This window comes from Bombina bombina, chromosome 12 (assembly GCF_027579735.1).
Source record: "Bombina bombina isolate aBomBom1 chromosome 12, aBomBom1.pri, whole genome shotgun sequence".
NCBI classification, from domain to species: domain Eukaryota; kingdom Metazoa; phylum Chordata; class Amphibia; order Anura; family Bombinatoridae; genus Bombina; species Bombina bombina.
In genome coordinates this window covers 11,993,044-12,008,188 of record NC_069510.1, presented here as the reverse complement: position 1 = coordinate 12,008,188, position 15,145 = coordinate 11,993,044, and the positions used below count along the sequence as shown (strand labels likewise).

The following is a 15,145-nucleotide window of genomic DNA, read 5'->3' as shown; positions in this document are numbered from 1 at the left end:
GGGTGGCATTATAAAGTAGCTGGGTGGCATGATAAAGTAGCTGGGTGGCATGATGAAGCAGCCGGGTGGCATTATAAAGTAGTTGGGTGGCATTATAAAGTAGCTGGGTGGCATTATAAAGTAGCCGGGTGGCATTATAAAGTAGCTGGGTGGCATTATAAAGTAGCTGGGTAGCATGATAAAGTAGCTGGGTGGCATTATAAAGTAGCTGGGTGGCATTATAAAGTAGCTGGGTGGCATGATGAAGCAGCCGGGTGGCATGATGAAGCAGCCGGGTGGCATTATTAAGTTACCGGGTGGCATTATAAAGTAGCTGGGTGGCATTATAAAGTAGCTGGGTGGCATTATAAAGTAGCCGGGTGGCATTATAAAGTAGCTGGGTGGCATGATGAAGCAGCCGGGTGGCATTATTAAGTTACCAGGTGGCATTATGAAGTAGCTGGGTGGGGGCAGTGTAATCTTTTCTAATATTATATCATTTTCTGCTATAAAAAGCACAAATTAATTGCATTATTTACCAAAAATATATTTAATGATAATTTGTGCAATAAAATGTAAAAATTTTTAATATTGGCTAGTTTTAGCTTAATATTGGCTACAATTTTTTCCGAGTGGGCAGTAAAATCAGCCGGGTGGTGCACCCGCTAAATAGGTCCTGGAGGGAACACAGATTTATTATCCGTAGCGCTGGGTTTTGGGAAAGTGCATGAAACAACACTTTACGCAGGATTTTCTTGTCTGGTGAGCTTCTATAGGATGACGTATCCGTATTACACGGAACCTTTAGGGTTATTCCTTGGGATCTGTATATACTGTATCATTAAGGGGAGTCACTAGTATAATGTATGTGTTGGAAAGACACATTACAATATAATGCCTAGTAACAAAAGCCGATGGTTTCTCTCCCTGACTAAATTCTGTTAAAGGGACATGAAACCCAATTTTTTTTCTTTCGGGATTCAGAAAGATTATACCATTTTAAACAACTTTCCAATTTACTTCTGTTGTCTAATTTGCTTCATACTTTGGATATCCTTTGTTGAAAAGCATATCTAGGTAGGCTCAGCAGCAGCAGCAATACAGTACTAGGAGCTAGCTGCTGATTGGTGGCTGCACATATGTGCTTCTTGTCATTGGCTCACCTGATGTGCTCAGCTAGCTCTCAGTAGTGCTTTGCTGCTCCTTAAACAAACGCTATTAGGAGAAGAACATTTGATAATAGACGTACATTGGAACGTTGTTTAAATTGATTTGTTCTAGCTGAGTCGTGAAAGAAAATGTTTAGATTTCATGTCCCTTTTACCCCTAGACACCGTTAGAACCGTTAGACACCGTCCTACAAACGCTGGACTATAACGCCTTCAGGGCAGTATGGAACGTCCTAGCTTTTGTGGCGTCCTGCTCCCCTCCTTGTATAAGCTCCGGTGTAACCGACCAGGAGCCAATCGGTGCCGTTTTGAGTCACATGGTCACAGTGACGATCATGTGACTTCCTTTTGGCCCTTTTGTTTACGTTCTCAACATGGACGGTTGCCTCCGTCCTGAAGGGGTTAATCTTAGGCTTGATTTTTTCTTTGTGTATGTTTGTTAATCCGTGAGACGCTTGTTTGTTTGACTACGCAATATAAGCAGAGCAGCAGCTTTTCTTACATGCACATTGCTAAACACAGAAACAAACTATTTTCCTTGTCTGTAGTGGAAAAAACTGAACGGGATCCAATTAGATCCAAATGAAAAACCCAAACAAACTCAATTTTCTAATGGTATGGCCTCAGTTTGAAGAAGCAAATAAGTAAAATTCCATAGCTACTGAAATGTTTATCCGATGCGGTTTGTTTCTGTCTGTCTCGCACACCTATGTCTTTACGGGGACAAAGGTGATGTGCTCTAATTGTGCACTTATTATGCTGGTACCAGTGTCATTGTGTAATACTGCCCCTTGCTCCTCTAGCCCTGCAGTCCTACGTGAGGTCCTACGCCACGTATCCCAAGACCCTCAAACACATCTTTCATGTTCGTTCCCTGCACCTTGGCCACGTGGCAAAGAGCTTTGGTCTCCGTGATGCCCCACACAATCTCAGCCAGCAGCTTGCAGGAAACCCAAAGCATCTCGGCAAAGCTGGACCCAGAAGGTAATTCTAACCACCAATTCAACAGGCAAGGGGAATACTTAACCGCTGGGTTAGCATCATACTGTAGGTGTGACTGGTGGTAATGAATCCTGAAACCTGTATTAACACAAAGGCACTGAAGGGGTTTAAAACAGCAAATGGGTGTAGTTTATAGAAAATTAAAATGTATAATATAAAACACGTGACATAAAGGGATAGGAAACCGTATCTTTTCTTTCATGATTCAGAAAGAGAATACAATTTTCCTATTTACTTCTATTATGAATTTAGCTTTATTCTCTTAATATCCTTTATTGAAGGCGCAGCAATGCACTGCTTGGAAATAGCTGAACACTTCAGTAAGCCAATGAAAAGGAGCATATATGGGAAACCACCAATCAGCAGATAGCTCCCACTTGCTAATACTCTCTAGTTATACTCTTTCACTTGCTAATACTCTCTCTAGTTATACTGTACCACTTGCTAATACTCTCTCTAGTTATACTGTACCACTTGCTAATACTCTCTCTAGTTATACTCTTTCACTTGCTAATACTCTCTCTAGTTATACTGTACCACTTGCTAATACTCTCTCTAGTTATACTGTACCACTTGCTAATACTCTCTCTAGTTATACTGTACCACTTGCTAATACTCTCTCTAGTTATACTCTTTCACTTGCTAATACTCTCTCTAGTTATACTGTACCACTTGCTAATACTCTCTCTAGTTATACTGTACCACTTGCTAATACTCTCTCTAGTTATACTCTTTCACTTGCTAATACTCTCTCTAGTTATACTGTACCACTTGCTAATACTCTCTCTAGTTATACTGTACCACTTGCTAATACTCTCTCTAGTTATACTGTACCACTTGCTAATACATTCTCTCTAGTTATACTGTACCACTTGCTAATACTCTCTCTAGTTATACTGTACCACTTGCTAATACTCTCTAGTTATACTGTACCACTTGCTAATACTCTCTCTAGTTATACTGTACCACTTGCTAATGCTCTCTCTAGTTATACTGTACCACTTGCTAATACTCTCTCTAGTTATACTGTACCACTTGCTAATACTCTCTAGTTATACTGTACCACTTGCTAATACTCTCTCTAGTTATACTGTACCACTTGCTAATACTCTCTCTAGTTATACTGTACCACTTGCTAATACTCTCTCTAGTTATACTGTACCACTTGCTAATAGTCTCTCTAGTTATACTGTACCACTTGCTAATACTCTCTAGTTATACTGTACCACTTGCTAATACTCTCTCTAGTTATACTGTACCACTTGCTAATACTCTCTCTAGTTATACTGTACCACTTGCTAATAGTCTCTCTAGTTATACTGTACCACTTGCTAATACTCTCTAGTTATACTGTACCACTTGCTAATACTCTCTCTAGTTATACTGTACCACTTGCTAATACTCTCTCTAGTTATACTGTACCACTTGCTAATACTCTCTCTAGTTATACTGTACCACTTGCTAATACTCTCTCTAGTTATACTGTACCACTTGCTAATAGTCTCTCTAGTTATACTGTACCACTTGCTAATACTCTCTAGTTATACTGTACCACTTGCTAATACTCTCTCTAGTTATACTGTACCACTTGCTAATACTCTCTCTAGTTATACTGTACCACTTGCTAATACTCTCTCTAGTTATACTGTACCACTTGCTAATACTCTCTCTAGTTATACTGTACCACTTGCTAATACTCTCTAGTTATACTGTACCACTTGCTAATACTCTCTCTCTAGTTATACTGTACCACTTGCTAATACTCTCTCTAGTTATACTGTACCACTTGCTAATACTCTCTCTAGTTATACTGTACCACTTGCTAATAGTCTCTAGTTATACTGTACCACTTGCTAATACTCTCTCTAGTTATACTGTACCACTTGCTAATAGTCTCTAGTTATACTGTACCACTTGCTAATACTCTCTAGTTATACTGTACCACTTGATAATACTCTCTCTCTAGTTATACTGTACCAGTTGCTAATACTCTCTCTAGTTATACTGTACCACTTGCTAATAGTCTCTCTAGTTATACTGTACCACTTGCTAATAGTCTCTCTAGTTATACTGTACCACTTGCTAATACTCTCTAGTTATACTGTACCACTTGCTAATACTCTCTCTAGTTATACTGTACCACTTGCTAATACTCTCTCTCTAGTTATACTGTACCACTTGCTAATACTCTCTCTAGTTATACTGTACCACTTGATAATACTCTCTCTAGTTATACTGTACCACTTGCTAATACTCTCTCTCTAGTTATACTGTACCACTTGCTAATACTCTCTCTAGTTATACTGTACCACTTGATAATACTCTCTCTAGTTATACTGTACCACTTGCTAATACTCTCTCTAGTTATACTGTACCACTTGCTAATACTCTCTCTAGTTATACTGTACCACTTGCTAATAGTCTCTCTAGTTATACTGTACCACTTGCTAATACTCTCTAGTTATACTGTACCACTTGCTAATAGTCTCTCTAGTTATACTGTACCACTTGCTAATACTCTCTCTAGTTATACTGTACCACTTGCTAATAGTCTCTCTAGTTATACTGTACCACTTGCTAATACTCTCTCTAGTTATACTGTACCACTTGCTAATACTCTCTAGTTATACTGTACCACTTGCTAATACTCTCTCTAGTTATACTGTACCACTTGCTAATACATTCTCTCTAGTTATACTGTACCACTTGCTAATACTCTCTCTAGTTATACTGTACCACTTGCTAATAGTCTCTCTAGTTATACTGTACCACTTGCTAATACTCTCTAGTTATACTGTACCACTTGCTAATACTCTCTAGTTATACTGTACCACTTGCTAATACTCTCTCTAGTTATACTGTACCACTTGCTAATACTCTCTCTAGTTATACTGTACCACTTGCTAATACTCTCTAGTTATACTGTACCACTTGCTAATACTCTCTAGTTATACTGTACCACTTGCTAATACTCTCTCTAGTTATACTGTACCACTTGCTAATACTCTCTAGTTATAATGTACAACTTGCTAATACTCTCTCTAGTTATACTGTACCACTTGCTAATACTCTCTAGTTATACTGTACCACTTGCTAATACTCTCTCTAGTTATACTGTACCACTTGCTAATACACTCTCTCTAGTTATACTGTACCACTTGCTAATACTCTCTCTAGTTATACTGTACCACTTGCTAATACTCTCTCTAGTTATACTGTACCACTTGCTAATACTCTCTCTAGTTATACTGTACCACTTGCTAATACTTTCTCTTGTTATACTGTACCACTTGCTAATACTCTCTCTAGTTATACTGTACCACTTGCTAATACTCTTTCTAGTTATACTGTACCACTTGCTAATACTCTCTCTAGTTATACTGTACCACTTGCTAATACTCTCTCTAGTTATACTGTACCACTTGCTAATACTCTCTAGTTATACTGTACCACTTGCTAATACTCTCTAGTTATACTGTACCACTTGCTAATACTCTCTCTAGTTATACTGTACCACTTGCTAATACTCTCTCTAGTTATACTGTACCACTTGCTAATACTCTCTAGTTATACTGTACCACTTGCTAATAATCTCTAGTTATACTGTAGCACTTGCTAATACTCTCTCTAGTTATACTGTACCACTTGCTAATAGTCTCTAGTTATACTGTACCACTTGCTAATAGTCTCTCTAGTTATACTGTACCACTTGATAATACTCTCTAGTTATACTGTACCACTTGCTAATACATTCTCTCTAGTTATACTGTACCACTTGCTAATACTCTCTCTAGTTATACTGTACCACTTGCTAATACTCTCTCTAGTTATACTGTACCACTTGCTAATAATCTCTAGTTATACTGTAGCACTTGCTAATAATCTCTAGTTATACTGTACCACTTGCTAATAATCTCTAGTTATACTGTAGCACTTGCTAATAATCTCTAGTTATACTGTAGCACTTGCTAATACTCTCTCTAGTTATACTGTACCACTTGCTAATAGTCTCTCTAGTTATACTGTACCACTTGCTAATAATCTCTAGTTATACTGTAGCACTTGCTAATAATCTCTAGTTATACTGTAGCACTTGCTAATACTCTCTCTAGTTATACTGTACCACTTGCTAATACTCTCTCTAGTTATACTGTAGCACTTGCTAATACTCTCTCTAGTTATACTGTACCACTTGCTAATAGTCTCTAGTTATACTGTACCACTTGCTAATACTCTCTCTAGTTATACTGTACCAGTTGATAATACTCTCTAGTTATACTGTACCACTTGCTAATACTTTCTCGCTAGTTATACTGTACCACTTGATAATTCTCTCTAGTTATACTGTACCAGTTGATAATACTCTCTCTCTAGTTATACTGTACCACTTGATAATACTCTCTAGTTATACTGTACCACTTGCTAATACTCTCTCTAGTTATACTGTACCACTTGCTAATACTCTCTCTCTAGTTATACTGTACCACTTGCTAATACTTTCTCGCTGGTTATACTGTACCAGTTGATAATACTCTCTCTCTAGTTATACTGTACCACTTGATAATACTCTCTAGTTATACTGTACCACTTGATAATACTCTCTCTAGTTATACTGTACCACTTGCTAATACTCTCTCTAGTTATACTGTACCACTTGCTAATACTCTCTCTCTAGTTATACTGTACCACTTGCTAATACTTTCTCGCTGGTTATACTGTACCACTTGCTAATACTTTCTCGCTGGTTATACTGTACCACTTGCTAATACTTTCTCGCTAGTTATACTGTACCACTTGCTAATACTTTCTCGCTGGTTATACTGTACCACTTGCTAATACTTTCTCGCTGGTTATACTGTACCACTTGCTAATACTTTCTCGCTAGTTATACTGTACCACTTGCTAATACTTTCTCGCTAGTTATACTGTACCACTTGCTAATACTTTCTCGCTAGTTATTCTGTACCACTTGCTAATACTCTTTCTAGTTATACTGTACCACTTGCTAATACTTTCTCGCTTGTTATATTGTGGTCGCCTGATAATTCATCCACATGCTTGCTACACGCTTTTCAGTAAGCTTTTGCATTTTTTAGAGCCTCTCCCCACGCCGTGTACTGCTTTTGTACAGGTCTTTTGCATGGGGACTGGTATAGACATGACGAGTGTTCCTGCTGTCTGAAACTTTGAGAGGCAGATGGAGAACTGGACAGAAGTCCCCCCTCCTGCTCTGCCCGTGACAACAGGGATTTAGATGAAGCTTTATTCTGTGCAGAATAGTGCGATTAGCAGATAAGGAGCACGTAACGTAGCATGAGGCCGTCTTTGATAGCTGCCAAGCTCAGCATGGATCTGTGCAATGACGGACAGAGGTGTGTCACACGATTACTCCAGCAGGAGACGGCTCGGTGCTCCTCCGTCCTCCACATGGCTTGCTATACAATAAGGCGCGTTCAACATTCACACAGCAGGATATGGGGGTGGGGAGAGATCATGGGGAGCTGAAACATGTTGAATTAGTTCAGTTGTTAGAGATCACAAAGGATCATTTAAAGATCTTAAAAGATTATTAAAAGATAATTTGAAGCACATTCCCGTTTCTCAATGCTAAGCTGGATTTGTGATCTTCTTTTGTGTTTTTTAAAGCTTAATGTATCAGAAAGCACCAGTCTAAAAACTCCTGGCCGGCTAAAGAAAAGAAAACAACGGACCATTTGCATAATAAATAAACTGTAGCAATTGTTGTCACTATCTTGTGGTCTAATGTACCCAACTATTTTATATTTGTATATGAGCTGCTATAGGTGCGTTAGTGCTGCTGTAAAGATCCTGCGGTCCCAAAAGTGTTTCCAATTAAACGCTAACGAGATTAATTACATGTATCAGTAGGAAGCTGCACAATATAGCTGGTAAAAGAACAGCACAAAGTTAAGTTATGATTAAAATAATATCTTAAATTTGCCTTTAAAATTAAAAAACAAATTATCCCTGAAGATTAGTTTTTTTTTTTAAGTAAATTGTGTGTGATATCTGGTTTTGTGGAAGTTTTTCTCACTGGTCCTAAAGTTCATATTTCTCTTATTCCGTCTGTCTGCTGTGAGACAGGTCCCATGTAATGCAGAGCAATCAGAAAGGCGCAGTGTGACTGCTTTGCATTATCTTCTGCATGTTGATTGTGCAGCCAGACTCGTGAAGTCACGACTCCCAAACATAAGCTCATTTCATACCCTGTCATGGCTAAAAAGCGAGCAGTTTAAACCCCCAATTAAAAGCAGATTGCGCCTCATGTGGGGATAAAGCCGGACGTTGTGTTGGTAATGACTCCTCTATCCAAGCCTGGATTTGTGAGAGCGGTGAGGATGGCAGGCACAGGAGGTCAGCATTAGTGTCCCCAGAGTCTCGGGACATGTTAACCCCTTACCAGCTATCTGATTGGCATTCCCCCCTAGCCTATTAACCTTGTGTCATTTTTTTTCCCACTGACCTCTACTGGGTCATTATTTATTGCAATATGTTGTTTGTACGTGGCATTTACCGGATGAATTAGCATACAAATATTGAAGGACAGGAAATTTATGTGCTAATATTCTGTTCCTTTCGCGTTACAAGGCACAACTCTCCTGTGTTTACAGTAATACTGAGCTGAATTGCTCTGGGAAACCTCTGTGTTAATTAATATTTCATTTTAAGTTTTATATGCAAGATGAATCATTTGTAAGAAACTTGTAGTAGAACTGTTCTCTACAGTAACTGCATCATACAACGTGTTTTATTTACACTCACTTACTACATTAATGTTTAATAAGCAAAGGGCATCCTGTGGATTATTAAATCGTACACAGTAGGGTAAGGAACAAACTAGATGGACCCACTGGCTCTGTGCCCACAAAACCTAAAGGAAATGTGTCTGAATTAATAATATGCTAAGGTTCAAAACATCACAAAATAGGAACAATCTGTAGGAAAGTATTGCTATCTGCTTGCGGTATGAATTGGGCCACTAAGCTGTATTTTGATATGAGTATGTATAATATGAGATGCTGTGTCTGTACTTTAGTTGGGGGAATCTTTGGTGTGTAGAGGTACTGAGTGCTGGTGTCAGCAGTGGGAGTGCGTAATTTATTTCCTTGCCTGAGACCTGCTGGGTTATGTGTTACTGCCTCACATGCTACTGTTTTATGTGCAGATTAGGCAGCATAGCAAAAGCATGTCATTACAAGAGCATGACCTCTTGTTGCTGCACGTGACATTGTGTAGTGGTTACGATTAATCTTTTGGCTGTTTTTAGTAAATAACTGTAGCATTCCTCAGTCTGGGAATGAAGCAGATGTAGCTGGTCACTAGAATACTGAATGTGACTGTTAAACCACAAGAGACAATGACAGATATAAACCGTACAGGAGTTTCTATGCATCCAGCAATTTAGTGCTGCCTCTCCATGTGCAAGTGGTTGCCTTACCCGTCACTGACAATAACATGCATCATCCTAACCAAGTGTGTCCCCTTCCTACAGGTAAAAAGTGGCTACTAGGATGGTTAGGGGACAGCTGAGTGACCTTTCTATTGAGAGGACATTCGCCCCCACATGATCAGGTGATCTCTGTCGGTGCCACATGGCCAGTGTGTCAGAAGCTGTTGGCAGAGTATTCATGTATTACTAGGTACTAAATATCTGTTGAAAATGCCAGTCAGCTCTTGTTTGCAATATACACCCTGCAGTAGTTCATTTACTGGACTCACACCAGGGCATGTGCTTGTGAAGGCTGCTGGGTTTTTGTATTGATAACTGTGCAGATCACTTATTTTATTGTCTTTTAGATGGTTTATTACTTCTTTCTTTCTACATCTGAATAGCGTTCTGTGATGCCTCTGGGTGTTCATACTGAACGTCTGTCACTGTCGTTCTTAAATGTTTAACAATGTAAAATCTTTATGACAGTGTAGTATTGATGTTACTGTATTACTGTACACTCAGTACCATAAACTTACTGCTGTCTGTACTTAGTGACATTAGTATAAATACTGCACAGTGTAGTACTGTTACTGTATTACTGTACACTCAGTACCATAAACTTACTGCTGTCTGTACTTAGTGACATTAGTATAAATACTGCACAGTGTAGTACTGTTACGGTATTACTGTACACTCAGTACCATAAACTTACTGCTGTCTGTACTTAGTGACATTAGTATAAATACTGCACAGTGTAGTACTGTTACTGTATTACTGTACACTCAGTAACATAAACTTACTGCTGTCTGTACTTAGTGACATTAGTATAACTACTGCACAGTGTAATACTGATGTTACTGTATTACTGTACACTCAGTACCATAAACTTACTGCTGTCTGTACTTAGTGACATTAGTATAAATACTGCACAGTGTAGTACTGATGTTACTGTATTACTGTACACTCAATAACATAAACTTACTGCTGTCTGTACTTAGTGACATTAGTATAAATACTGCACTGTGTAGTACTGATGTTACTGTATTACTGTACACTCAGTAACATAAACTTACTGCTGTCTGTACTTAGTGACATTAGTATAAATACTGCACAGTGTAGTACTGATGTTACTGTATTACTGTACACTCAGTACCATAAACTTACTGCGGTCTGTACTTAGTGACATTAGTATAAATACTGCACAGTGTAGTACTGATGTTACTGTATTACTGTACACTCAGTAATATAAACTTACTGCGGTCTGTACTTAGTGACATTAGTATAAATACTGCACAGTGTAGTACTGATGTTACTGTATTACTGTACACTCAGTAATATAAACTTACTGCGGTCTGTACTTAGTGACATTAGTATAAATACTGCACAGTGTAGTACTGATGTTACTGTATTACTGTACACTCAGTAATATAAACTTACTGCGGTCTGTACTTAGTGACATTAGTATAAATACTGCACAGTGTAGTACTGATGTTACTGTATTACTGTACACTCAGTAACATAAACTTACTGCTGTCTGTACTTAGTGACATTAGTATAAATACTGCACTGTGTAGTACTGATGTTACTGTATTACTGTACACTCAGTAACATAAGCTTACTGCTGTCTGTACTTAGTGACATTAGTATAAATACTGCACAGTGTAGCGCTGATGTTACGGTATTACTGTACACTCAGTAACATAAACTTACTGCTGTCTGCACTTAGTTACATTAGTATAACTACTGCACAGTGTAGTACTGATGTTACTGTATTACTGTACACTCAGTAACAAACTTACTGCTGTCTGTACTTAGTGACATTAGTATAAATACTGCACTGTGTAGCACTGATGTTACTGTATTACTGTACACTCAGTAACATAAGCTTACTGCTGTCTGTACTTAGTGACATTAGTATAAATACTGCACAGTGTAGCGCTGATGTTACTGTATTACTGTACACTCAGTAACATAAACTTACTGCTGTCTGTACTTAGTGACATTAGTATAAATACTGCACAGTGTAGCACTGATGTTACTGTATTACTGTACACTCAGTACCATAAACTTACTGCTGTCTGTACTTAGTGACATTAGTATAAATACTGCACAGTGTAGCGCTGATGTTACTGTATTACTGTACACTCAGTAACATAAACTTACTGCTGTCTGTACTTAGTGACATTAGTATAAATACTGCACAGTGTAGTACTGTTACTGTATTACTGTACACTCAGTACCATAAACTTACTGCTGTCTGTACTTAGTGGCATTAGTATAAATACTGCACAGTGTAGTACTGATGTTACTGTATTACTGTACACTCAGTAACATAAACTTACTGCTGTCTGTACTTAGTGACATTAGTATAAATACTGCACTGTGTAGTACTGATGTTACTGTATTACTGTACACTCAGTAACATAAATTTACTGCTGTCTGTACTTTGTGACATTAGTATAAATACTGCACAGTGTAGTACTGATGTTACTGTATTACTGTACACTCAATAACATAAACTTACTGCTGTCTGTACTTAGTGACATTAGTATAAATACTGCACAGTGTAGTACTGTTACGGTATTACTGTACACTCAGTAACATAAACTTACTGCTGTCTGTACTTAGTGACATTAGTATAACTACTGCACAGTGTAGTACTGATGTTACTGTATTACTGTACACTCAGTAACATAAACTTACTGCTGTCTGTACTTAGTGACATTAGTATAAATACTGCACAGTGTAGTACTGATGTTACTGTATTACTGTACACTCAGTAACATAAACTTACTGCGGTCTGTACTTAGTGACATTAGTATAAATACTGCACAGTGTAGTACTGATGTTACTGTATTACTGTACACTCAATAACATAAACTTACTGCTGTCTGCACTTAGTGACATTAGTATAAATACTGCACAGTGTAGTACTGATGTTACTGTATTACTGTACACTCAGTAACATAAACTTACTGCTGTCTGTACTTAGTGACATTAGTATAAATACTGCACAGTGTAGTACTGATGTTACTGTATTACTGTACACTCAGTAACATAAGCTTACTGCTGTCTGCACTTAGTGACATTAGTATAAATACTGCACAGTGTAGTACTGATGTTACTGTATTACTGTACACTCAGTAACATAAACTTACTGCTGTCTGTACTTAGTGACATTAGTATAAATACTGCACAGTGTAGTACTTTTACGGTATTACTGTACACTCAGTAACATAAACTTACTGCTGTCTGTACTTAGTGACATTAGTATAAATACTGCACTGTGTAGTACTGATGTTACTGTATTACTGTACACTCAGTAACATAAACTTACTGCTGTCTGTACTTAGTGACATTAGTATAAATACTGCACAGTGTAGTACTGATGTTACTGTATTACTGTACACTCAGTAACATAAACGTACTGCTGTCTGTACTTAGTGACATTAGTATAAATACTGCACAGTGTAGTACTGATGTTAATGTATTACTGTACACTCAGTAACATAAACTTACTGCTGTCTGCACTTAGTGACATTAGTATAAATACTGCACAGTGTAGTACTGATGTTACTTTATTACTGTACACTCAGTAATATAAACTTACTGCTGTCTGTACTTAGTAACATTAGTATAAATACTGCACAGTGTAGTACTGATGTTACTGTATTACTGTACACTCAGTAACATAAACTTACTGCTGTGTGCACTTAGTGACATTAGTATAACTACTGCACAGTGTAGTACTGATGTTACTGTATTACTGTACACTCAGTAACATAAACGTATTGCTGTCTGCACTTAGTGACATTAGTATAAATACTGCACAGTGTAGTACTGATGTTACTGTATTACTGTACACTCAGTAACATAAACTTACTGCTGTCTGCACTTAGTGACATTAGTATAAATACTGCACAGTGTAGTACTGATTTTACTGTATTACTGTACACTCAGTAACATAAACTTACTGCTGTCTGTACTTAGTGAGATTAGTATAAATACTGCACAGTGTAGTACTGATGTTACTGTATTACTGTACACTCAGTAACATAAGCTTACTGCTGTCTGTACTTAGTGACATTAGTATAAATACTGCACAGTGTAGTACTGATGTTACTGTATTACTGTACACTCAGTAACATAAACTTACTGCTGTCTGTACTTAGTGACATTAGTATAAATACTGCACAGTGTAATACTGATGTTACTGTATTACTGTACACTCAGTAACATAAACTTACTGTTGTCTGTACTTTGTGACATTAGTATAAATACTGCACAGTGTAGTACTGATGTTACTGTATTACTGTACACTCAGTAACAAACTTACTGCGGTCTGTACTTAGGAATATTAGTATACATACTGCACTGTGTAGCACTGATGTTACTGTATTACTGTACACTCAGTAACATAAACTTACTGCTGTCTGCACTTAGTGACATTAGTATAAATACTGCACTGTGTAGCACTGATGTTACTGTATTACTGTACACTCAATAACATAAGCTTACTGCTGTCTGTACTTGGTGACATTAGTATAACTACTGCACAGTGTAGTACTGATGTTACTGTATTACTGTACACTCAGTAACATAAACTTACTGCTGTCTGCACTTAGTTACATTAGTATAAATACTGCACTGTGTAGCACTGATGTTACTGTATTACTGTACACTCAGTAACATAAACTTACTGCTGTCTGCACTTAGTGACATTAGTATAACTACTGCACAGTGTAGTACTGATGTTACTGTATTACTGTACACTCAGTAACATAAACTTACTGCTGTCTGCACTTAGTTACATTAGTATAACTACTGCACAGTGTAGTACTGATGTTACTGTATTACTGTACACTCAGTAACATAAACTTACTGCTGTCTGCACTTAGTGACATTAGTATAAATACTGCACAGTGTAGTACTGATGTTACTGTATTACTGTACACTCAGTAACATAAACTTACTGCTGTCTGTACTTAGTGACATTAGTATAAATACTGCACTGTGTAGTACTGATGTTACTGTATTACTATACACTCAGTAACATAAACTTACTGCTGTCTGCACTTAGTGACATTAGTATAAATACTGCACAGTGTAGTACTGATGTTACTGTATTACTGTACACTCAGTAATATAAACTTACTGCTGTCTGCACTTAGTGACATTAGTATAAATACTGCACAGTGTAGTACTGATGTTACTGTATTACTGAACACTCAGTAACATAAACTTACTGCTGTCTGTACTTAGTGACATTAGTATAACTACTGCACAGTGTAGTACTGATGTTACTGTATTACTGTACACTCAGTAACATAAACTTACTGCTGTCTGCACTTAGTGACATTAGTATAACTACTGCACAGTGTAGTACTGATGTTACTGTATTACTGTACACTCAGTAACATAAACTTACTGCTGTGTGCACTTAGTGACATTAGTATAACTACTGCACAGTGTAGTACTGATATTACTGTATTACTGTACACTCAGTAACATAAACTTACTGCTGTCTGCACTTAGTGACATT

At 37.5% G+C, this 15,145-nt stretch overlaps 1 protein-coding gene across 1 annotated transcript in view; it reads left to right on the top strand.

Annotated features, from left to right (window-relative positions):
• Nucleotides 1–15,145, top strand: part of DDX31 (DEAD-box helicase 31) — a 123,462-nt gene that overhangs the window by 81,699 nt on the left and 26,618 nt on the right. The window contains exon 19 of the mRNA XM_053695948.1: nucleotides 1,952–2,132. Within this exon, the coding sequence (XP_053551923.1) occupies nucleotides 1,952–2,132 (181 nt within the window). The remainder of the gene's footprint in view (nucleotides 1–1,951; nucleotides 2,133–15,145) is intronic.